This window comes from Myotis davidii, unplaced genomic scaffold (genome assembly GCF_000327345.1).
Source record: "Myotis davidii unplaced genomic scaffold, ASM32734v1 scaffold147, whole genome shotgun sequence".
In the NCBI taxonomy this organism is placed as follows: domain Eukaryota; kingdom Metazoa; phylum Chordata; class Mammalia; order Chiroptera; family Vespertilionidae; genus Myotis; species Myotis davidii.
The window spans coordinates 563,347-589,851 of record NW_006383010.1 but is presented as its reverse complement, the minus strand read 5'-3'; the positions used below and the strand labels follow the sequence as shown (position 1 = coordinate 589,851).

At 39.3% G+C, this 26,505-nt stretch overlaps 1 protein-coding gene across 1 annotated transcript; it reads right to left on the bottom strand.

Annotated features, from left to right (window-relative positions):
• Positions 1-5,667: 5,667 nt before the first annotated feature.
• Positions 5,668-18,024, bottom strand: LOC102765866 (nephrocan-like). The gene is made up of 3 exons (XM_006778416.2): positions 17,767-18,024; positions 9,009-9,910; positions 5,668-6,710 (listed from the first exon to the last, which is right to left on the bottom strand). Exons 1-3 carry the CDS (start codon positions 17,953-17,955, stop codon positions 6,263-6,265), a joined length of 1,539 nt encoding a protein of 512 aa, XP_006778479.1. The 5' UTR covers positions 17,956-18,024; the 3' UTR covers positions 5,668-6,262.
• Between the last annotated feature and the right edge of the window lie 8,481 nt (positions 18,025-26,505).

Genomic DNA, 26,505 nt, shown 5'->3' with positions numbered 1-26,505 from the left:
GAAACAGGCCACAAATGACAGAAATGGAGGAAAGCAAACGACTGGATATAGAGTTCAAAACCACACTTATAAGGTTTTTCAAGAATTTTCTAGAAACCATCGATAAATTTAGTGAGACCCTCAAGAAATCTAGTGAGACCCTCGAGGTTATGAAAAAGGACCAACTAGAAATTAAGCATACACTGACTGAAATAAAGGATATTATACAGACTTCCAAAAAGAGGAACAACTGTAATAATCTGAACAATAAAGATTTAATAAAAAAAATAAATCTGTAAGTTCATTCCCTGTTTTTGTCTTCTCATACAGAGACTAATTAATCTAAATTTCCTGAACTTTTTGTCCTGGGTTATTGGTCAGATTAAGCTTACTCTTACATAATGTTTAAAATTAGGAAAAAGGTAAAATTATATGTTCAACAGTTTAAAACTATATACATTCTGATGAACATTATAATCTGTAGAGACATTTTAAATAGAATTTCCAAGGTTCTTAGTTAACTTTAATAGTTGGGAATAATATTAAATCAAGTTAATTAATTGGTATGAGTTATATAGATAACTTCTAAGTAATATAGAATACTGAAACATAGGCTACTAATATATATATCTACATATTCATATAGATATATTGTATAGAAGCACATACTATATATATATGTAAGTACACACACACACATATATACACTAAAATATATCTTATGTATATGTACACACACAAATATATGCATAATGTATACTTTATAAGTAAAAGATTGACTGATTTGACTATTTCAAGGTTAAAATATTCCTTGAGGCAAAAACATCATAAACCAAGCCTAAAGGAAAAGGATGGTCTGAGAGAAAATATTAGTAATATTATTGACAAAATAGAGATAATACCTGCTATACAAAGAAATCCTATAAACTGATTTTTAGAAAAGACAAAAAAACTGAATTTTTAAAAATGAACAAAGGATATGAGCAGGTCAAAAACAGAAGAAGAAATGTAAAGGCTTACAAGTATATATATATAAAAAAATGCTCAACCTAACTAGTAGTCAGGAAAGGGAAAAGCAAAACAATGAGATATTGTTTTTTTTTTCACGCATCAGACTGGCAAAATTGTAAAGACTGAGCATACTGGTGCCTATTTGAAACAGATATCTACAAACATTACTAATGAGTTTATACAACATTTCAGGGAAGTAATCTGCTGGGATCCATCAAAATTAAAAATATACATAGCCTTTAACACATGGAATTTCATTACATTTTGAAATTTCATTACATTTCCAAGTGAATAATTATCATGAGCTATGTATAGCAGTTATTATTTCATTTAATGTATGGAACACTTTTTGTTTATTCAGACAGTATTATTTTCAGTGCATATGTGATTTTTTTAAAAAGTAGATGATGGCCCGGCTAACATGACTCAGTGGTTGAGCCTTGACCTATGAACCAGGAGGTGATGGTTCAATTCCCGGTCAGAGGTTCAACTCCAGGTCAGGGCACATGCTTTGGTTGCAGAGTCGATCCCAGTAGGGGGCGTGCAGGAGCCAGTTGATCAATGATTCTCATCACTAATGTTTCTATCTCTCTCTCCCTCTCCCTTCCTCTCTGAAATCAGTAAATATATATATATTTTTAAAGTAGATGATGAATCCTAAAGCATCAGTGAGTACTACTGAGCCTGAATGATAATGACCCAACACTGGGCTGGGGAGTTGTAGGGGTTTGTGTTGGGGGAGAGACTAGGTGAAAAGAAAGGCTACATACTAAGTATTTTCTGAAACCAAGATAGATTGAGATAAGAATACTCTAGAGGCAGGTGTCAGTGACAATTTTGAAAGTTGAATAATGGCAATTAAATCAAATCTTTTATATTGGATTCTAAGAAACAGTGTTTTGTGAAAACCTATAGAGAATATTAGAACAATACTTTGCCTTAGAGAGGAAAATATAGGGAAATCCATTATACCAACTCTTCCTTGTCAGAAACAGATACCATTTAGAATAATGGCAAGCCTAGGGCTCAGAGATGGCACTGGTCATGTTCCTGAATAAAAATGTTAAGATAATCCACTATTATTACTAGGATGGCACCAGTTCTACAAGGCTTGTCATAAAACTGTGCTTTGGGGCACTTTTACCATTCCTCAAGGTTTCAGACTGATAAGCTGGTAAGAATCCAATTTTTAATGTTCACTACACAATTAGATGATGGAGAAACATTGAGTTTCTAGTTGACTTGTAATGGTAGTTATTTCATGTGTGTCCATATTTATTTAAGCAAAATCACCTAAGAGCAAAATCTGATTAACTAAATGGTGAGTGACATAGTGAGCCATGACCCCTAGTAAAATAGAGCCTTAAAAAATTATTATTCAGTCTCTCAGGACTAGTGAAATCTATGAAACCTATATACAAAAGACATGAGAGTGAAACATCAGCAGGCTCCCTTACCCTCCACTACGGCTGTTGTATAATGAGGAAGCTAGAATGTTTGGCTACAGCCTCAACACCAGAACATTATTTGGTGAAGGGACATAATAAACAACTATAGGGAAAAAGGACTCCTTCAGAGGAAGAAGTTTTCTGAGCATCAGCGTTGGAAACATCTTTCCCAACTAAAACCAGGGCATCCATGAACTGCCTCCCGCTGGAGTAAGGGAGGAGACCCACAGATGCCACCAAGCAGAGATTTGAGAAGACTTGGGAGCTCCTCTGCAAAGCCTTAGCAGAAAGTCTGCACATCAAAAAGAGACGAGTCTACAGCTTCCTGCTAGAGCATGCACTGATTAACAGAAATTCAAAAAGTCTGTGAGGGAAAACTCTTTGAAGTTTATAAATTCCGAGCAATTCTGAGCATAAACTAAGAATGCCCTGAATGAAAACGTCAGCACTGATAAAAGCTGTATGTCCGACCGTGTGCATGTGTGTGTGTGTGGGGGGTGTGTATCTGTGTGTGTATGTGTGTGCGCGTGTGTGGCGTCCCTTCCTCTATGCATGTGTGTGTATGTGTTCGCGTGTGTATGTGTGTGTGCGTGCATGTGTGGTGTGTGTGGGGTGTGTGTGTATATATGTGTGTGTGTGTGTGGTGTGTGTGTGGGGGGTGTGTGTGTATGTGTGTGTATGTGTGTGTGCGTGTGTGTATGTATGCATGTGTGTATGTGTGTGTATGTGTGTGTGTTGTGTGTGTGCATGTGTGGTGGGGGGGTGTGTATATGTGTGTGCGTGTGTGGTGTGTGTGGGGGGTGTATGTGTATGTGTGTGTGTGGGGGTGTGTGTGTGCGTATGTGGTGTGTGTGTGTGTATGCGTGGTGTGTGTGTGGTGTGTGTGTTGCGTGTGTGTGTGTGTTGTGTGGTGTGTGTGTTGTGTGTGTGTGAGTGTGTGTGTCTGTGTGAGTGTTGTGGTGTGTGTGTGTGTGGTGTGGTGTGTGTGTGTGGTGTGTGGAGTGTGTGTGTGTGTATGTGTGGTGTGTGTGTGTGTGGTGTGTGTGGACCAGAAAGGAATATCAATGCCTTCTTTTCAGATCATTGACTGCAGTTATTCCTCTGCTTCCAAACTGAGCTATGGTCTCCCCGCTTTCTCCCCGAAGGGCGAGTGGGAGACTAGTCTTTCATCTAAGAACAACCAGCCCTTCCCAGGGTGCAATTTAAAGGCGTCACACCAGATGCGTGTGACCAACGGGACAGCCAGGAGCAGGGCTATGACCAGGCAGGAAACGCTCAGTCTGACACTTGGCAAAACCGAGCAGGGGTGATTTGAGTTGTTGGGGAGGAGCGGGCCGTGAGGGAAGAGAGGCCCTACGGTGCCAACACACACTGTCTACTGCGATAGGGGGCGCTGCTTCCCTATGCCACCATGGTGATTGGCACCTTGGTGTTGAGCGATGTCTAGGTTTGGAGAGCGGCAGATCTGCAAGTTCTAGTTCTGCCATTTTCTGGGCGTCAATCTGCAGTCACTTCACTCCCGTGAGCCTGAGCTCCCCCAGCTGTCAAACACTAGATTCTTTCTCAAAATCCTCACAGCTTCGGGATTCTGATTATGAATATCCAGGTAATGTCAGTGAGCATAAATTATTACACACCAAGCATCGTTAATCCTTCTTAGAGAAAACTGTAGGTCTATCACATTAAAAAGTTGAAGCCTCACACAGTATCAAGAAAAATCCTGAGTTCCCTTACTCCCGTGCTCCTGTGCTTCGTGGGTTTGGGATACCTGTCCATGCGCCAGGGAGTACCAGAAGCCACAGTATAAATAGGGCTTGTCTCCAAAGAGTGTCAAGTTTATAATGATTTGGGGAGAAGAAAATAGGGACATAAAGCAAGTAATGCGAAACTTGCATAGAAGTTTAAATTAAAACACGAGGCCCTAGAAGAAGTCTGGTGGGCATCTTTGCTCATTCACTCAACCTCTACTGTTTACTTTCTCTGCCATTGGGGGTTTTTTGATGGAAAACTTTATAAAATAATGCAACAGATAAATCTTGCCAACTTAAACAGAAACTAATTTGTACGAGCTTTCAGATTTATTTGCAAATAGACTGATAGAAAAGAAAAATTCTACAGTCACACCTCTGTCCCCAGACAGGCAACTTTCAAAAGCATGCATTTAATTTAAAGAAAGAAAGAAAGAAAGAAAAAAGAAAGAAAGAAAGGCAATGTGGGGACTGTGGTCAACTCAGGTAAAACCTAGTATATCCAAAGTGCAATTCTTTCCAGGAAGGCCTTTGTAAGGACATCTAGGCTAATTAAGGTGCCAATTTACATTTTTCCTTTCTGGCTTTCCTTTGGTCTTGGTCAGACTGTCAAGACCTACTGCCCTTTAGCAAAGGGCAAACATGTGACGCCAGAGAGACCGTTTAGCTTCTTCCTCTGAGGATGTGAATGCGGAGAAGAGGGAAGCTAACACAGCAGCAGGAGCACTTCACTCTGCAGAGCGAGCCCTGAAGAAGCTGAGGGCCTCTTCCTTCGTCTTCTGCCTGCGGCCTGGAGCAGTTCTGATCCCTATCTATCCCAGGTTCTTCAGATTTCCCATGGGTTCTGTGACCTATTCCCTAGTTTCCAAGAAATTCTATCTTCCCTAAGTCAGTCAAGTCAGTTTGTTTTTAAACCTCACACGAGGATATGTTTATTTGGGTGTTTGTTTGTGTGTTTGTTTTTTAGAGTGAGGAAGGGGAAGAGGAAGAGAGATCAGTTGCCTCCCATATGCAACCCAACTGGGGATTGAACCCACAACCTAGGTATGTACCCTGACAAGGAATAGAACCCACAACCTTTTGGTGTATGGGATGATGCTTCAAGTAACTGAGCCACCTGGCCAGGTCAGTCAGTTTTTTGTTTATTTTGTTGGATTTTTAAATTTCTTTTTTTAATTTCAGAGAGAGGGAGAGGAGAGGGATAGAAACATCAATGATGAGAATCATTGATTGGCTGCCACCCGCATGGCCCCCACTGGGAACTGAGTCTGCAACCTGGGCAGGTGCCCTGACCAGGAATTGAACAGTGACTTCTGGTTCATGGGTTGACACTCAACCACTGAGCTACACTGGCCGGGCTCACAGTCCGTTTTTATTGCTTGCAACCAAAAGCCTGTAGTGTAGGTCTGTATACCTATATGCCTGTACCAGCTTCATATAAAATATCACCACTTTTAATTTGATAAAATGGACTACTGTACTTGCAGGAAGTTAGCCAGATGGCAATTTTATTTGGCATTGTTATTTGTCTGGGTTTCAGTATAAAACACAAAGCAATTACTTTTCACAGAGAAGGAATCTTACATCTTCTTACCATTGCTCCTTTCCATGTTCCTCCCCCACCTCATCTCTTATCTTAACCCTCATTTCATTCTTCAAAAAAGAAAAACTAACAAAAAGAGTCTGGTATAGCTAACTGTATAGTATATTTCTGCTTACAAGACTGAACATTAAAAGCTGATTCTGGAGCACAGAGAATGCTTGGGGCAGGGAAACTACTCTATAGGATCCTATAATGCAGGATACATGTCATTATGCACTTGTAAAAACCCACAGAGTGTACAACACCACGCGTGAACCCCACTGTACAGTGTGGACTTGAGGTGATGATCATGTGTCAGTGCGGGTTCATCGACTAAGAAATGTGCTCCTCTGGTGGGGGAGGCAGGGCATGTATGGGAGATCTCTCTACCTTCCTCTCAATTTCACTGTGAACCTAAAACTGTCCTAAAAATAAAGTCTATTAAAAAAAAAAAGAAACAAAAGCTTTTTCTAAACTGTAACCTAAGTTCACACTCAATCGATTTCGTAATCGTAATAATCATCATCCATGTTGATTCTGAAGCTGGGGTGCTCTTCCGGTTTTGACTTCTTTTTGGTCTCTTTGCCCTTCTCGGTCAGACGTAGGTGTGGCTCGCACTGCCTCAGGATCTTCTTGGAAGACATCCAGCTCTCCCCTTGCCTTTCGGCTGGTGCCGCGCACTGGCCACCCCGCACGTCGGTGCCCTTGGCCTTCAGGACCTCCCTCGCTCTCAGGAGACTGCAGGTGCAATTCCAGGGATTTCCGTCCAGGTACAGGTGCCTGAGGCGAGGCAGCCCCTCCAGGGCTTTGAGGTCCAAGGCAGAGATCTTGTTGTTCCTGAGGTTTAGAACCTGAAGCTGCTTTAGGTCCTTCAGCTCCCTCTCCGCGATATCCTGGATGACATTGCCTTTTAGGTCCAGCCTGGCCAAGGTCCCCGGGAGCCTGCGAAAGCATGGGAACAGGATGCAAGAGAAGGTCAGGACCCTTATCCCTCAACTGCAAAGAAACTCAGATGGAGCAACCCCTGCCTTGTCTATAGTTCTGTCCCTTCTGAAGCTAGAAAACAAATTTTATTTTTAAAAAGTAGTTTTAAGTGTAAACTGCAGTCTTATCTATAGGTCTTCAAGCCTTCCTCATAAGTCTTATTTTCTAAACATCTAGTTTTTTTCTGGTTCCCCATCATAAAACTCTTTAATATTTTTACTTATCAAATGGGCTCACAACACTCCAGGGCTTTGATAAGAAAATAAATAAATAAATTGAAAAGAAAAATACTAAGTTCCCAATATTTTAGTTGAAAGGGGCCATGAATCAATCATTTATAGAAGTAGTCCCGCCAGCATGACTCAGTGGTTGAGTGTTGACCAATGAGCCAGGAGGTCATGGTTCTATTCCGGTCAGGGCACAGGCCCAGGCTGTGGGCACAATCCCCAGTGTGGGGCATGCAGGAGGCAGCCGATCAATGATTCTCTCTCATCATTGATGTTTCTATCTCTCTCTCCCTTCCTCTCTGAAATCAATAAAAATATATTAAAAAATAATTTATAGAAGTAAAACAATATTCCTCCCTTTACAGGATTGCTGTGAGAAACACCAGATGTACATGAATTGATTGATGATCTTAGCCAGCAGTTATTAATGTTAGGTATCATTTTCTATCAATATACTAATTGAGGCAAATGTGGTAGATATTTTAATATATGTATACCCAAAACCATGTACCATAACACTTGATGAAATGTAGAATGGAAGATGGCAGACAAAAGAAGGGATTTGTGAAAACAGTTTGTGATATAAGTAGGTTGCATATGTTTACAGTGTATTTATAGAAATCTAAATTTTAAAGTGTTACTTTGTATATGAACAAGGAGCGTGCAAATACAAAAGAAAGGGTGTATTGCTTAAAGTTCATAAATAAAAGTTTTTAAATTTAAGTAGAAGAGATAGATATTATTGTGTTTCTGATTCTTAATGGGAGGAATACTACAGAGAAAATTTCTGAGTCATTCCCACTTATTAATTCAAAGAAAAGGCAGGGAGTGTGGGTGGGCGGTGATGGGAATTTAAAAATCACTCTCTACAAGAACTTTGCTCGCATTGCTGGCTACATTCTTTGACCGAGCAGACAGTTATGTTGCTTAATTTAAACCTCATAGGAAAAGCCCATTCCCATCTCATGTTACTCGCCCCATTGTCCTTGCCCACTGGTTCTCAACCTTCGCTACACATTAAATTCATTTGAAAACTGTTTGAAAATACTGAAGTCTGGGCCCTAACACTGGGTGTCTGATCGAATTGGTTTGAAGTAAGATCTGGACATCAACATAAATTTTTAAATATGAATAGATTTCAATTAGAAAAGTCACTTTTTGATCTATTGTTTGGGTACAAATAGCATACTATATAATAAAAAATCCCTTTTTTAACAAGAAAAAAATTAACATTTGTACATATCAAAGATAATTTTTCTTTTCACCATTAGTAAGAAAAAATATAACTAACAATGAAAATAAGTAAATGGAATGTCATAGGATTCTATAGAGGACAGAGCTGGTATATTAGTAGAAATTTGATAATGATAATAAGCAAGGCAAGAAAGATTTTTTCTATAAAGTGCTAAAGGGAAAAAGAATCCACTGGTAGGCACATATAATAAACATCATGATATATTTTTATAAAAAAATAACAGTGCTGCATTCTTCTACTGTTTTTTTTTTAATTTATCTACTTTAAAATGCAGGATAAAGCTTAAATAAATGGGATAAAAAATATGAACTTGTACATTTTGGATTATGACTGGTTTTGGGGAACAGGTACAGTAGGTTGGGTATAGAGGGAGGGATATTTGGAAAGAAAAATTGTCTCTAAGTATGAGGGTATCTGTGTGTGTGTGTGTGTGTGTGTGTGTGTGTGTGTGCGCACGAGAGAGAGAGAGAGAGAGAGAGAGAGAGAGAGAGGGAGAGAAAGAGAGAAGAGACAACCAAAACCAGAAGGTAAGACCAACACAAATGGACTCACACCCTCAGACAGACAAACAGGCAAAGTAAGATAGTGCAGTATTCAGTGTGAGGGTGGAGATTCCAAACCCGTGTTTAAAACTTCCACCCCTAAAGGCTTGGATAGGCTTGATCCGATCGTTTACTTTCGCTCTAACCGTGTTCTTGCTTTTACATTGTGCTGATTGCCCTAATCTCTGGAGAACTTTTATAACAGAGACCACGAGTGGTGAGGCTCACTTACCTGAGAGGTATGGACAGCAGCAGGTTCTGCTCCAGGGCCAGGTTGGAGAGCTGGGAACAGCGCTGCAGGGCCCCAGCTTCGAACAAGCTGACGATGTTGTTGTCCAGAAACAAATGTTTCAAGTCCCGGAGGTCCTGGAAGTCTTGCGCTGTAACTCTCTGAATCAGATTATTGCTAATATCAAGCTTTTGTAGCCTTGCCGGTAGTCTGAGGGGCAAGGCTTGGAGCTGGTTTTGGGACAGCTCCAGAGTGGTTAAATTGGCAAGGAGCTGCGCCCCCTCAATGGAAGAGAGTGAGTTTTCTGACAGGTAAAGGTGGGATAGGTTTTCCAAGTGTTTCATATCTCGAAACCTCACCACTTTGAGCTGGTTTCTCTCTATCTTTAAAGAGAGCAAGGATTTGGGCAAAGTAACAGGAATTTTAGTCAGAAGATTACCACTGAAACTGAGGAACTGCAAAGACTGGAGAGAAGTAAAGAGGTTAGCGGGTACAATACGTAGTTTATTATTCTCCATACTCATATGTTTCAGATGCGGAAGTGCCAGTGGTCCAGCTACAGACTCGATAGTATTGCCATCCAACATCAAGCTTTGCAGACTGGCAAGGGAGGAGAGCATGCTGGGAGAGACGGCAGAGATCAGGTTGTTTTTAAGTTCAAGGGTTTTTAACTTCTTCAGTCCTTCAAAATCAGATCCGTGCAGGACATATATCGAATTGTCATTTAGTTTTAACACTTCAAGGTTGGCTGGGAGAGCACGGGGGACACGTCTGAGCTTATTTTTCCAGAGTTCCAAGGTCTTCAAGGTACTCAGAGTTTTGAAAGTATCATTTTCTACTGATTCTGTTCCACTGGCCAGAAGAATGAAATCTTCCAGAGCCAACATTCGGGTGAAGTTAGATAGCTTAAAAAAAAAAAAAGAAAAAAAAAAGGCAGAAGCAGGGAGGGGGACACAAACAGTAAACTAAGATTATTGTGGTGGGAAAAACACACCATATGTGCTATCATTCAATACTAATGATGGTCGAAAACTAGGATCCTGACTATTTTTATTTATGATTGCTAACACTGGAAGATAGCAAAAATATTTTATGCACTTTGACACACTGTAGTTAGATGTGAAATATTGGCCAATTTTTGCTGTATGTTCTCTGACCCAGCAAGTTTACTTCTAGGCAGGAAGTACTTATAAATTGCACAATGATTTATGGCATAGGATGTTCTTTGTTGCATCATCTTATAATAGCTAAAAATAAAGCAATCTGAAAATCTTTCACCAAACAGCTGCTAACTCTAGGGTGTAAGATTGCAAGGGATTTTTCACTATCTACATTTTGTATTGTTTGAATTTTTTAAATTATAAATTACCTTTAAAGCATTAAAAGTAACAAATTTAAAAGCCCCAAATACTGCTATCACCAGGATGGACCTATCAGAGAAATGTTTTCAATTATATTATACTAGAGGCCCGGGCATGGATTCGTGCACCTGTGGGTCCTCGGCCTGGCCTGCGGATATCCCCCAAGGGATCCAGGATTGCGAGAGGGTGCGGGCCAGCCCGAGGGACCCCACTGGTGCACGATTGGGGCTGGGGAGGGCCCGCGGGAGGGCTCCAGGGCGTGTCTGGCCCTTCTTGCCCAGTCGGAATGGGCCAGACCCCAGCAGCAAGCTGACCCACCAGTGGGACCATCTGCCCCCTGATGGTCAGTGCACATCATAGCTACCGACCAAACAGTCAAACAGTTGTTTAGGCATTTATATAGATAGATTTTGGAAACTAGCCTCCTGCTCTATATCTCCCAAGTTGCACTTCACTGATAAACAAGATCCATGAAGAAACAAACAGGATACATGTATCTCCATCTCCATAGAGTAAGAAGTACATTCATGCGTATATCCCCGACCTCTCCTAGATTTGAGGAAGTACCAAAATCTGATAAACTTGGTCCATGATTTGCAAATTCAAATACTCCGATCTCTCTACAAATTCCACCAACTTCCTAGTTTGACATCCACCTTTTTTTGTGGGATGATGGGTTCTTTGGTATTTAGTTCTCTGAGTAAGGTCATGTTTAGGTAGAAAGTGGAATCGTTTTAGGTTTTCTTCAGCTTGATAAATTTTGCAGCATGTTCAACCTGCTTGAGAATTCAATTAAGGTGGAACTTTTAATGCAAATTTTATATGTCTTACTACCGACAGTTTCTAAATATTTGATTTCATTATGCAGTTGAATCTTTTTATAATACCAATGCACTATTACCATCTTTAAATTGGGTTAATTTTGCATCCCATGTTTATTATAAGCACCTAAATTCTGGGAGGACATGTGATGTGAATTATGGTAAAGTATATATTCAAACATCTCTTAATATGATACTCTTATTAGAAGAATCTCATGTTAAAATTTCCATAAACAAATGTTTTTAATCTTAGCAGTTTTGGCAGCTGCTTTTAGTTACATATTGCTGCTAATATTTGATATTTTCTTACTGATTAATCAGTTGCATTGATTAGTCCTAATCCCAATAGTAATAGCAATTTTTTTTTAATCCTCACCCAAGGATATTTTTCCAATGGTTTTTACAGAGAGTGGAAGAGAGAGGGAAAGACAGAGAGATATATGAATGTGAGAGAAACACAACAATTGGTTGTCTTCTGCATGAGCCCTGACCAGGGCCCAGGCCGGGGAGGAGCCTGCAACTGACCGGAATCGAACCTGGGACCCTTCAGTCTGCAGGCCGACAGTCTATCCACTGAGCTACACCAGCTAGGGCACAAATTTTTCTTATTTTTGGTGAATATCTACAAGTGTGAAGTACTTTTTTAATGTTAATATTAATTCTCTTAATAACCCTGCAAGCTTACTATTATCAACACTGGCTTTTAAATGAGGAAACTAAGAAGTTATTAAGTGAAAACAAAACACATAACAACAAAAAAGTTAATAAGTGAAAGAGCTGAGAATTTCATCAAGCTCTATTGGACTGCAAAGATCTTTTTTCCTCAGCTTACCATTTTCTAATACATTTTCTATTGCATTTGGTCAACAACTAATGTTTTCAGAAAAGACTCAAGATCTGGACACAAACGACAAACGATAGCATTTTAGAGAAGCAGAGATCTTAGAGATTAACTAATCCAAATCTCTCATTTAAAAGATGAAGTATTTCAGGCCAAAAATAAAAAATTAAATGACCTGCCCCAAAACTCAGTGTTTTTAAATCTATTCTCCATTCTGAAGTGTCTTTTTCTAGGCTTTTCTTTCATTAAGAGTCAGAAATGACTCTAGACACAGATCTTCACTTCTAGAACTGTTGATCTCCCAAAAGAACTTGGTGTTACTCATACTTCCCGTTTCTATTTCAGTGGCCACAGCCCTAAAGGATTGCTGACAATGCAGCAAGTCTCAGTGCTGACATGGATCTGAATGGGGAATATATTTGGGGAGGAGACACAGGGTGGTGTCAGAGCTTCAATTTGTCCATTGTCTTGATTTCTCTTTGTAAGTATATGCACTGGTCTCGCTAGTAAACGCAGTCCATATTCTGACCTGAATCCAATGGATAGATGTTTTCTTTTATTAAGCACAGAGAACCTTCCCTTTTTCTTTTGGTCAGAGTCAATGCAGATTACTTATTATTAATTAAATACCTGTCATTACTTAAGTATGTTTGTCTTTAAAAAGCCCTCTATGTAAGCATGACTATTCCCTTTTCTCAGAGGGAAACTAAGGCTCAAGAAGGTGAAATAACCTGCCCAAGTATGTCTCACTAGCAAGTGGAAGTTGTGCTTTCAAACCAGGTTTATCTTATTCCAACAAATGCATTTTTAACCTTACCCCTCTAGCCGGCACTTAGCTCAAGAATAGAGAGTTCTGGTGGCAGAAACAGTGAAGAAGACACTCACTGGTTTTCAAATTTTAAGTTGAGTTGGCAAAAGAAAAAAGATAACTCGGCCATACCTGTTTTTCCACCTCCCTGGCCTAACCAGGGCTGTGCTCAAGAGCTATGGAAAGAGGTACTTTTGCCCTAGAGCTAACCTGGGGTTGCTGGTAGTTTTTTCAATGTTGCTTAGAAAATAAGGCAAGTTTGGGTTGGTGTTAACCATTAGGCACAGGAATCTTACCTAAGTATAATATCTGCCATTGTAGGTTTACAGTTTAGTGAGCCCAATACATATATAAGTAAAACTTACAATAAAATATGAAAACATTTTTTAAAAATAAGCAAGGCAAGTAAAATGAAGTAGAGGAGAAGGCACCTCCTGAAGGCTTCCCCATGGAAGGATTTATTTCTGGTTTCAATTTGGGTCTGGCCTGTCCAAGCATTAGAGGCCCCACAACTTTCTTGTTTTTTTTATAGGTCTAATGTACACACAAAACTGACATGCCCTCACAGTGACCAATTGCCTCAGACATGTGTGAACCAAGCCAGCAAGAAATTCTAAAACAATGGGTTTTTTTTTTCTGATCCTCAAAGCTACACTTGTTCTCTGTAAACAATTTTAAAATTCTGGAAAGTATAGTGAGATTATAAAAATTTTCCATAATTCCTCCACTCAGTGATAAATCCTGTTTAGGTATTTCTTACCCAGGAGTAATTTTAAGTAACTTTTTCCACAAAAGATGAAAAGGCAATCATTTTAATTGACCGCCATCATAAAGATATCCCTATTTGTCCTCCAAATGTGAAAGCTCAACATATAAAACTCTTAGAAGAAAGTACATTTTAATGACCTCGGGTTTGGTAAAAGCTATTCTAGATATGACACCAAAAGCAAATGTGAACAAGAAAAAATTGATAAATGGGACTTAATAAAAATTGGAAACTTCTGTGCTTCAAAGGACACCCATCAAGAAAATAAAAAGACAACCCACAGAATATGATAAAATTTTCACAAATAATATATCTGATGGAAGGTTTGTATTTACCATATATAAAGAACTCTTACAACTAAATAATAAAAAGGCAAATAATTCAATTAAAAATGAGCAAAGGGGGGTGGAAGGCTTGTGTGGGGATAAGGACACATATGCAACACCTTAATCAATAAAGAAAAAAACAAGGAAATATGAACAGGAAATTAAAAAAAAATGAGCAAAGGATTCATATAGGTACTTCTCAAAAGAAGATTCACAATGGCCAATAAGCACCTGAAAAGATGCTCAACATCATTAGTCTTAAGAAGGTCAAACCATAAAGAGATACCACCTGACACTCACTAGGATGGCTATGATCTAAAAAACAAAACAAAACAAAAGGTAAGAAATGTTAGCAAGAGAAATCGAAACTGTTTTACATTGCTGTGGAAATGTAAAATGATTTACCCTGTGACCCAGAAATTCCACTGGTAGATATCTACACAGAAGAAATGAACACATATGTCCACACAAAAGCATGTACGTGAATGTTCATAGCAGCATTATACATAATAGCCCAAAAGAAGAAACAAACAATGAATGGATAAACAAAATGTTTATAAAATGAAACATTATTCAGCCTTTAAAAGGAAGGAAATTCTGACATATAATACAACATGGATAAACCTTGAGGACATTAGTAGAGGTATAGTAGGCAGCTGCGTAAGTTTGAACATGGAGAAAATTTAGGATAGAAACACAATTTGGGGAGCCATGATCACACAAAGTGAAGTCACCTAAGGATATCGTGCATAGTAAGAAAGGGGATGGATGAAGATGGAGACTCCCTGGAAAAGCCAAAAATTAGAAAGCAGTAGAGGCAACAAAACCTATAAAAATGACAGAAAGAAATATAAGGGAAGAATAATGAGGACTTAAAAGTGTGGAGTCATGGTAGACAAGAATGTGAGAATTTCAAGAAAAAAGAATGAGCCAATGTCTGAGAGAGGACAGTGTGAGCTGTGTGAGAAGGGGTGGAAACCAGACAGTGGTGAATTAAAGAGTAAACAGAAGATGACAAATTGGATCCAGTAAGTACAGACTTTTGCAAATACAGATAGTCGCAGAGGAGACATAGAATTAAAATATTTTTATTTTTATTGTAATGAAAGGATCATATTTATAGGCTAGGATGGAGCTAGTAAAGAAAGAGCAATAGAGGATACGGGAGTGGGGAGAATGACGGAGCAAGCTGTGGGGAAAGGTGAGAGATGAAACCAAGGGCAGGAGCGGGAGGCTGCTTTGAAGAGGAGGGACATCTCTCTGCAGGAAAGAACGTGCAGAATTGGATGGAGACACGCTAGTACACAGTGAGTAAGAACGGAGGGAGATCAAGGCAAATGGCCTTCGTGTTGTCATAATTTGTCAATAAAATAGGAAGCCAGTCATTTGGTGAGAATAAGGAGGGCAGGGCTTGAGAAGGAAATCCAAAACCGTACTGAAGTTTTGGAAGATGCTGAGGGGATATAGGTAGGACCTGACAAAGAATTGAAAGGATATAGATGGGTGACATTGAAGAGCCAGATGAAGTTGGAGACCTTAAATTTGTAGTGGTTCTATAAATGTGTGGTGTTTCCTAACTACACACACACACACACACACACACAGGCACGCACAGATATGTGTAAAGAGGTTGTGTGATCCTCTCCAGCAGCACCCAGATGTTCAGGTACAGGAGAAACAAAGGAAAATTATCACCCTAATTTAAAACTGAGGTTTTGCTGGATAAGTCATTGTGGGATACAAAAAGGGAAGGGGTAGAAAAAGAAAATAGATAGGAAACAAACGGATTATCTGGGAGAACTGGGTAGATCTAGGGCTAGAAGTCTCCATGAGGTGGAAAAATAAGTGCAGAGTGTGACTGAAAGGAAAGGTGATGAGGAGCAGAGAGACAGTGTGTATGGGAACTCAAGTTTATTGATTGGAGAAGTTACATGGGTAAAGAGGATTATGATCTAACTAAGACAGTAGAGAGTTATGATCAAGTGGAAATGGAGATAGATACTTTTTTTATGAGTTCAAGGAAGTGTGAGACTAGGCTATAGGACCCTGAAGGCACCCAAGAAATTCAGAGTTTAGGATGGAGAGCAAGACTAGAGCCAGGAGGGTAAGGACCATGGCACAGTGTAAGGCAGACAGAAAAATAAAGAGTTCTATAGCCTGATGGCAGGCAGCTTCACAGAAGTGGGAATTTTTACAGATAAATGGATAAGTAAAATCCCTCTTTTCTTGAAGGCACAAGCTGTGTCTCAAACACAATTGAATTATATAAACAAATAATAGAAATATTTTAACTAGTGATATATATACACCTATATGTATATATTTATGTATACATACTTATAAATGTGTGATATACATGCTTATATTTATATATGTACATATGTATATATAATTTCTATTGCAATGAATCTGAAGATCCATTTCAGGGTATTTTTTTCTTTGAATATAGGCGTCCTGGTCTATAATTCAAACCAAAAAAAACTGAAGAGACATTGTATTCACCAAACACAGGTGAAATATGGTTACTAAAAGCCTAACTGTTTTTACAAGAATAAAGAGAAATATTATTGCTCAGAGCTTTTTATTTCCTCCACAAAACATTTCTGTGTTTCATCAACCTTTCCACTGGGAACTGTCCGTCCAAGAGACAGTTAAGTGGGCTTAAGTCAGGGAAGTGGCAATATTGCTCTTCAGTGAGCCTAAACCAATGACAAATGGATTGATTCAATAATTTAATTTGATGAGAGGTATAATTTCATCTTATTGGCTGCAAAGCAGCAGTGCAGGGTCATTACCAGGCTTAGTTGACCCTCTAGCTCTCAGCATCTCAGGTGCTCAGAACAAATATTTAAGCAACCTGCCCCTTAACTAGGTGTCTTGCTGGAATGCTTAGGCCTGACCAGGTCAGACGTGCTCTTGGGCATTAGGCACTACTGGGTTAGGAAGAGAAAAGGCAATTGTGCTTACTAAGGCTCAGAATAAACAAAATGAGTTCCAGAGGTTTCTTATAACCGCTTGCCTACGATCATTGTTTCTCTTGGTGGTGAGCCAAGTAGGGAGAGAGCCCTACTCTCTTGATTCCCTTCAAACATTAAAGGCCCAAACCAGAAGTTCCTTTACGTTGTAAAAGTCAGACAAACTATAGCACTCTTTTCAGTGCCTTCTGAGTAGGTAAGCATGAAAGTAACAGTCACAATTAAAAGCAACAGAATCAGAATTGCAGCAACGTGACAAAACACAAACCCCTATTCCTTCTGTAGAGGTTTTCACAAAGACACAAATGCTCAGTTGGATGTGAGGTCTGTGTGAATAATTCTCATACGCTGGGTTCATCTTCACAGTCTTACAATGATCTTAGTATTATCTGCCTTCTATGGCATAAACAAAACTATGTTCCCCCCAAAAGCATTTATTCTTATTCCTGAGAACATAAAGTGGCCAAATGCTCTCAAACTCTTTGTTAAGAAAGAGCCATTTCTTTACTTTTACTTTGCGACAACATAATTAGAAAATTTTTTGAATAAAAACTGAAATAAAATACGATTAATTATAGGTTCTGGTGTTTGTTTGTTTGTTTCTGTTTATTGTTGTGGTGGTTTTCCTGCTTCCTTAAAAAGAAACAGCCAGAGGCATAGTCCCATCTCAGTATGCAGAGCAAGCCGGTAACTAGTGCAAATACCCAAACCTGCTATGTCCTGATTATTTTTTTGAGTTTTAACCTTTACGTTTTAACTTTTAAGTTCTGATTATTTCAGTTAAGTGAACAATCCCACACGCGCCCCTCACTGTGCCATGCCAAATACAACTGCGGCCACCTGAGTGCAGAGTGGGTGGTTACCTGGAGGTGTTGGATTTTGCTGTGGCTGATGTAGAGCTTCTTGGTGGTGGAAGGAAGGCCTGAGGGCACCTCGGTCAGCCTGTAGCATTGCACCGACTGCCCAGAGTCACAGCTGCATCTTCCGGGACAGTGGGGATCGGAACCGTCGCTGAGAGAGAGCAGGACAAAGAATGCATAAAGCAGATGCATCTTCCAAAACAGGGCCTCCGGGGCAGCAAGCAAGCGTTTCGGTGATGTCTCACTCTTTATACCATGAAATCTGATAATAGAATCTTATGAATGTGTACTCTGTCAATGTGAGAAGACAGGAAAGAAAAATTCTCAATTTGCCTGGGTTAAAATGTTAGCAACCATCACAAAGAGGAAGGGCTTAAACAATTGATAAGCTGCCTTAATATCTGTAGGTGAGCAAAACCCTATGTTATTTATGGCTTGGAAGGCTAATCTGCAAACACCTCTATTATCTGTAGTTTCCTTGTTTTGTTAAATGTGACACAAGGGAATTAGTGGGAAAAGACAAAGAGCTGTTTTATAGGGGGCTGTAAAAACTCTGAGTTTTCTGTGACCCTACATTAAACCCATTTTTGCAGGACTGCAAAGGACAGGTGTTTGCTTCTCACATTAACTAGTATGGGAAAATAGGCAGGTTTTCGATTTAATATTGTTGTTTCAGTAACCTTTTATTGCTAGGTACCATGGAGAGATGTTTAGAGCTGCAGATAACGTGTTCAATTCATCCACCACTTGATCCACTTGGAAAACACCTTTGTTAATAAAAAATATTGTTGATGCAAATGAAAAAACATCAACATGGGTCTATTATCTTCATCTAATTTTGATAATAGAAGAAAATGCCTCTCGCTTTTTCAGAGGAACTTGTTGGTTGTGACACCTGACTGGAGAGGGAGAATTTCACTTGTCCTGGGCACTCCTTCGTTGTGGCTTTTGGTCTTGCCATGCTCACCCCTGCTATGGGATTTGAAAGTATTGTGATACTATCAACAATAAAAAATATACAAAAAATAAAAAAATATTAAAAAGAATATATATTCATTACCCATGGACACAGGCAAAGGTGGGGGTCAGGGGCTGAGTGGAGGTGGGCAAAGGGGGAGTAAAATGGGGAACATCTGTAATAATGCCAACAATAAAACTAAAATTAAAAAAAGCACTTTAAAAGCAAAAGATATCAAGAAGCCTTGTCCCCCCAAGTGGAAGACCTAAAATTCCCTATGCTGATGGACCACAGCAGCTTGCTCTAAAGCCGTGGTTCGCAACCTTCCTAATGCCGCGACCCTTTAATACAGTTCCTCATGTTGTGGTGACCCCCAATTTCATTGTTACAAACTGAACATAATTCAAGTACATTGATTAATCACAAAAACAATATGTAATTATATATGTGTTTTCCGATGGTCTTAGGCGACCCCTGTGAAAGGGTCGTTGGACCCCCAAAGTGGTCGCGACCCACAGGTTGAGAACCGCTGCTCTAAAGAAATTCCTTCTAATTGAAAAGCTTCTCTGACCTCCTCTTCAACCCTTCCTCTCTTTGTTACAGTTTCATTTTGAAGCTAAATGTTACTTTGATCTAATAATCAGTTTATTTTGTTTCCAGAGTAAGGATCTCTGTGTGCTTTTCCCAACAGACCTTTCTACTGCCACCTCCACCCCCATATTGGCTTTCCTCTGTTTTTTTTTCTTTCACTATCAGAGATAAGGAATGATAAGATTTCTTTTCTGTCAATATTCTGCTTTTCAACAAACTTTATGACTTATTTCTCTTGCCTAATAATAGAATTATCTTTTTAATTTTTAGATTTTTCAAAGAGCAAAGTAATGCTCAATTAAAAGAAATTTGCCAAATCAAACATCTTCCCAGTCTCTTTTCTCTGCTCAGGTTTGAAGCAGCAAAGAGAAATACTTATTGAACACTTTTATTCCTGTGTTGCTAAAAAAGTAAATTCATATTTAGTTATTTAAAACAAAATCCTGCAAAATCCTAACCTCTCATCTGCCATCAACAACTAATAATTTTGTTATGCAGCGTAGCAATGAGTTCCATTTTCAAACCTCTGATGGTGGCCACAGGATTCTCTCTTCTTTGATTAAGCCTTGAAATTACACTGTATACAACATATATTTTTCCTTCTTTTACGTGGTATTTATATGGCTTTCCTGTAATTTTGGCATTATCTGTAATATACCACTATTTTACACTATGAATAGTTTTATCAGGTTGTAAACAGATGAGACTTTATATTCTGCAATTTTCACTATCATATTTTTCCATATTATTTCATAACCTCCATAAATATAACTTTAAATGCTTAACAGTCCATTCAGAGTATTGTCTAAATTTGATTAACTGCTTTTTATGTGTTGGATTTTTAGGTTATTTCCTGCTTTTACCATTATAAGTATAAATAACTTTGATCATAAAAAGTTTGAGAATGTCTTGAAAAAGAAAAGACCATCTGTTCCCCAGGCCTGTTTATTTAGGATTCAGCTGAGAAGTCAACTTTTTCTTGTCAGGTAGCAGGCAAAGTCTTGTTGATACTATAAACTGCAGGGAAAGTATAATACAAAAGTAGAACCTGAATGTTTAAAGGACACACATGCTTTGTTGTACCTGCTCTGGAGTTTGTTGTGGTAGGAAGCAGCCACAAAAGCTGCCACCACTGTTCAGCTTCTAGTTTACTTTCTACTGACTTTTGGAATTTTTGCATGTTTACTAAAGGGTCATGAGTATAAAGCTCCTTACCGTTAGCTTGGGTTTTTAGCTCTTGAACTTATGGATCCCTAAGGCTGAGTGTGAGGCATACTGTTCTTTTCTCTAAAAAAGACTTAACAAGACCTTATCAGATCATTATTACCTGGCTTCTTTGGATCAGGCGAAACTGAGTAAAGGACCCTGGGTGCCTTTCTCAGGAAGGGAAACTCAGCGACTCACCCAGAAACTCTGCTCAGAATACAGCCCAGAATCTAGGTTTAGTCGCTCAGCACAAGAGAGACGGCAATCTCAAAAAATATGCTCTGCATTTGAATTTGGGTTGAATTAGACTTATGTCTTTGTTCATATTCTCAAGCCAGGATTCTCCCTGATTTGCTTTCTTCTCTTTATTCCTATAACCCAGTGGTTCTCAACCAGAGGCAATTTGGCAATGTCTGGAGGCATTTTTTTATGACAACAAATGGTTGGGGGTGGTTGGGGAGATAGTGCTACTGGTATCTAGCGGGTAATAGCCAGGGATGCTACTCAACACCCTACAACGCACAGGGCAGCCCCACAACAAAGAATTATGCAGTCCAATGTCAACAGCACCACTGTTAAAAAAAAAACAAAAAACAAAACAAAACAAAAAAAACACGCCAAAAACACAAATGTGTGCCTCCATGCAATGGATATTGGCCTTTCTGTGTTATTAAAAGCAAAGGGCAAGTTTCTATTCTAAGGAAGAAAATGAATTCCAGAGAAGAAACTAACTCGCATTCTCCCTGACTTGTGTATAGAAGCATTGACTTGTGATCCTTATTATAAAACTGAACAATCAAGAGATAAACAGAAGACTGTAAGTGATGAAAACCTCTTTCTGAGATAAATGTTAAAGAATAAACTAATTGTGAATATGATTTTTAAAATTTGTTTGCTCTTAGAGAATGTTGCAAAAGACCATAGGTTGAAAGTAAAACAAAAAATAAAATTGTCTACTACTTACCCTCTTTATACCTCAATTTTTTATTCTATACAATGAAGTTAAAAAATGGGGAAAACACTTCCCATTTTACAGAAAGGAAGAGATGAAATGCACTCAGGCATGTCAAATCTACGGGCAAAAAAAGGGTCTCAATAAATGATAGTGGTATCCGCTTGGGTTATTAGTTACAATCAACTGGGGACCAAACAAATTCTATTTCCTTGTCACTGCTGTGACATGGCTTTTCACGTAATCATCCATTACACTTCTGACTTGTTCATTTAGAAGACTATGAGATTTCTAATGAGATAATTTGAAGTATTCTTTACTTTTTTATATAAATGCAAGATAAGTGTTAAACATGGTCAGAATGCAATTGTGTGGGGCCCCTTATAGAACTAATTTAGAAGAAATATAAAAGACGGAGGCTGATGTGGGGAGTCTATGTTTGATCTGTAAAGTCTGACAATCTGAGAAACAAGCAGTGACTTGACAGTGGATGAAAGAGGAAGAATCAATATCAGTAAACTCTGATACCATTGTTGATAAAGGGTGACTTTAGATAATGTTGAACCAACCTGGAGCTGTGGGAAAGGGTACATGAAGAATGTAGATCTGGTAACAGTGGAAAAGTGGTTATAGTCAGTCTTTAAGGGTATAAGGGAATAAAAACATAGTAACAGAGATTAATTTTTTTTGTTATGTTTTTAGGTTTGGGTACACCATGTAAAAGGTAGTACCTCATACATTTTAACTATAAAATAGGTAAAATAATTCTCAAACCCTAAATAATAATGGATTTATTAGTCAAGTCAACCAGACAGTTGTTAAATAAACTTTCTCTTTAGGTTGGGGAAAAATATTTCTTGGCTTTTAAAGGAATATGTATATTTTGGATATTTAAGATGTATTTTATAGATATTCCTAAACCCAGAGACAATATAAATATATTTTTACCTGTGCTCTCCAGCTGGTATCAAATTATGTCTTGAAAAGTGACTGCTTTTAGAAGTTCCTTAGTAGAATGTTGTACTATCCTAATTATTCAACTGATCATACAAATATTTTCAGCATTCCTACTATATTCCAGGTCCTGTGTTAGGACCTGGGATTCAAAGATAAATAAGATACAGTTATTGCTGCTAAGGATCTCACAGTTTAAGGGGCTCCCAGGAAATATATGATAAATGCTACAGCAGGTGTTTGCGGGAAACTGAATGGGGATGGAGTCCATAGCTTCGTGTGAGGAGAAAAAAAGGAATGCTTCCTGGAAAAGGAGTCTGAGCTAATCCTAAATCACTGCATCAAAATTCGAAAGTTTTAGGACCAAGAGAGCAAACACTTGTTCTGTAAGTGTATATAAAAAAGATGTAAATAAATAAATAAATAAATAAAAGATGATCAGGCCCTAGCTGATTTGGCTCAGTGGCCTTGAAAGGCCCCAGGTTTAATTCTGGTCAAGGGTACATGCCTGGATTTCTGGCTCAATCCCCAGTGTGGGGTGTGCAGCAGGCAGCCAATCAATGATTCTCTCTCATCATTATGTTTCTGTCTCTTTCTCCCTCACCACTGCTCTCTGAAATCAATAAAAATATATTTTAAAAAAATAAATGATCAGGATAATAAATTACTTTGGAATGCCTAAATTTACTTTGTTAGCATGTCTATCAAAAAATTTCAAATTGCTACTAAATGAATAAATATAACATAAATAAGATATATGAATATGTTATAGTCCAGTACTTTTCCCACATAGCTCAAATAAAATGGTAATGAGTTTTCCTTGGCTTTTTCTATTCATCATAGAATTGTTTACTGCGACCAAGAGCACTTAATATCTTTCCTTTTCCTGGTAGGGATATTGGAGAGTAAATGGTACATGTGAAGCTTAGTATGGGGCTGGCACAGAGGAGAGTTCAATAAAAGGTAGTCTCCGTCTCCAGTTCAAGGCAGATCTTCTATGTCCCTTTACTACACTGCCTTTGCAATTAATGCTGTTCTAATAAACACTTGAGCTCTAACTTTACAGCTAATTACCAGTACCTACTAAAGAAATCTTTACCATCTTGCCTCTTCACCATTGTCTTCAGTCCCCACCCTATTTATTCTTCTGGTAAAATTCTATAAGTTCCTAAGAAAAGACTATCACATTTAAGTTATATTAGAAATGTTTAATCACGTGTGCATGATTCATGAAACAGTTATTGGAAGTTTCTCCAAGGCAATTTCAAGTATAAATATCAAGATTTTATTATCTCTTGGAAAATAAATCCCGTAAGTATTGAGATTACACACTATTCCAAATTCCAGAGTAGGTCAAGATAAAGCAATAAATGTAGATAGAGCACACTGCCAACAGATGGCAGCACTTGAACATAAAACCCTGCTTTTCACTTCCATGTTAGATTGTGACTTGCAGAAATGCAAAGCCCCAATCAAGGTGGGCAAAAGATAATGTCTACATAGAGGGCACCTAGGAGTATTTGAAATAGCCACGCAACACTCAGATAGCAAGCACATATCGAAGTAGCTGTTACATTGCATGGTAACGAGAAGGGACAATATGAGATGAGTATTTTGAGACACAGAGGGTGTGACTTGTTAAAGATTGTAAACAGAAATAGGGCTGGGTTCTACAATCCTGGAAATGAGGGTATTCATCAAAAGTCAGAAGAATGGATACATATAAACACTAAAAATGTATTTCAGTCATACCCACAATATAACAGGAAGTTAAATATTTTTCTAAATCTAAAGAAATGAAATTTATTTTTAAGTGTAGTCCATATAACCAAAGAGAGTGATAAATAATAGAAATGATCATTACAGTTACTTTTTGGTAATATTTTTTTATTTATTAATGGATTTGAATATGGCATAATGGAAAAAATTATGTTTTTGAAAAAGCTTTTTGACTGGATACCAATTTATTATATTGTTCACTTATATAAGAAGAAATTTTCCTCATGCTTCCTGGAAGAGGTGTCTAACCACTAAGACTGGAAAAAAAAGAAACCTAGATCTAAATCTCATCTCAGTTTATTTTTAGGTGTATGACCTTACCCAGATACTTAAACCCTTTGTAACTCACCTACAAAAAAGTGGTAATAGCTACCTCATAGGACTTTGTGCGGGTCAAAGAAGTAAAGCAGACAGCACATGCTTAACACACAGGACATACTCCATAATTGAAAGCTATTATTGTGATTCTAGGTATCTGTCCCCCCAGTTTTAAATTATTTACCCCAAATTCCTGAAAATGCACTGCGAGGCATATTATGTATAGAGAAAGTGGCTGGGAAATTGGTAGCTGTAGTACTGATGTTCATGCAAATACTAGAAATGAAACTAAAGTTCATCTGGAGGGTGATAGAGAAAAATGCAAATTTTAATTTTATATTATCTCTGTATTTATATTATCTCTATAAGTCTCAAGGCAAGGATCTCATGGTTAGTTTTGCTTAAAGTTTGCTGAAGCCAAAGGACTTGCTTGACCAAAGCTAACCAGTCTGCCATGCAGGACCCAGAGCGCAGACTGAAGCTACGCTCTTCTATTCTCTCTCTTTTTAAAAAAAATATTTCTTTATTGATTTCAGAGAGGAAGGGAGAAGGAGAAAGAGACAGAAACATCAATGATGGGAGAGAACCATTGATCGACTGCCTCCTGCACACCCCCAACTGGGGATCGAGCCCACAACCCAGGCATGTGCCCTTGGCCAGAATCGAACCTGGGACTTCGAACCTGAGGCCCCTCAGTCCGCAGGCCGACACTCTGTCCACTAAGCCGAGCCAGCCAGGACTATGATCTCCTATTCTCGTTGGCACTGCGTGGACTAAGGGAACACCGCGCAGGCTTTGATGGTGATCGGCTGGGAGAGTGGGCCGTGAAGAGATCACAGGAGGGCCTGCGGTCAGCCAGGAAAGTGTTCCCGCAGGCAATTTAGGAGAGGCAGTTCCTACCAGCCCACTCTCTTCATTCTGGCTTTTCAAGCCTTTGGTTTCCAAGACCGGGCTCCTGTTGAAGTGGACGGGGGTTGAGAATGCGGAGGAGGGGCTGAAAGACCGGTTGCTAAACACTCCCGAAGGCACAGCAAAATTCAAATTAAAGTCGTGGCTCTGAGGGTTAGACTCACTAAGCCCGTGAGTTCTGCTTGAGTGAGGGCCACGTCTCATTTATTTTTGTGCCCCCAATGCCTCAACATGGCTCTGCATTCAATATATTTCTGGATATATGGATCGTTACGATTTTGCTTTTCTGAAATGTCACGTGTAGGAACACTGGCACAATTTTTGAAACAAATACACTTTTTAAAAGTAGTTGCATTGGAAATGATGGCCTGTGGGGTAATAAGGAATACCAAGTGCCAAGCACGGAAGCTAAGCATTTTACCTTGTTACTGAATGAAGTAAATTTTGGGAACTGAGGCTTCGAGGTCAGAGAATACAAACTAGGATGGCGCAGCTCCTATGTGGCAAGGCTTAAGACTTGAACCCAAGTCCGCCTCTTAATCGCAAGGCAAATATTCATTCAACCAGTCCGGGCCAGCCGCAGCCCTTCAACGTGCAGTTTGCACCCGGAATGGAGAGCCCGGCTTACCAAGAAGAGCCGGTGTGTCCGGCCACCGCACCCTAAACAGGAACTGGGTGTTAAAGGGAAAACGTGGCCATTGCGCATGCTCACAACGCCCTCCTTCTCGCTTACCTCCCGGCCCCGGGACGTCACCGCCGCATCTGTCCTGGCAAGTTCAGAACGGCCCCGCCCACTGCGAAGTCGCACCAGCCGCAGCCGGTCCTTTCTGAGACGTGGACACCCTGCCCTTCCTTGGGCCTTTCCCATTGGGAAGCCAGCAGCATCCGCCCGTTTCCCCGGCATTCAGGCCGGAGTTTGCCAGCAGTCAAAATGGCCGCCGGCGGCCGGTCCAACCAGCGGAGGCTTTTCATAGGCCACGGTCAACCCTAGTCCCGCCCACGTCGCCCCCGGCGGCGTCTGCCTACGCATGCGCAGCCCGAGCTGGCGGGGACGTGGGACGGCGCATTCTTCCGT

Excerpts from the sequence above, each read along its gene's own strand:
- LOC102765866 (XM_006778416.2), bottom strand. The coding sequence starts at position 17,955 with ATGCATCTGCTTTATGCATTCTTTGTCCTGCTCTCTCTCAGCGACGGT. Across the intron at positions 9,911-17,766 it reads GCAAAATCCAACACCTCCAG|CTATCTAACTTCACCCGAAT; the intron begins GTAACCACCCAC and ends TTTTTTTTTAAG. Across the intron at positions 6,711-9,008 it reads CTGCTGTCCATACCTCTCAG|GCTCCCGGGGACCTTGGCCA; the intron begins GTAAGTGAGCCT and ends ATGCTTTCGCAG.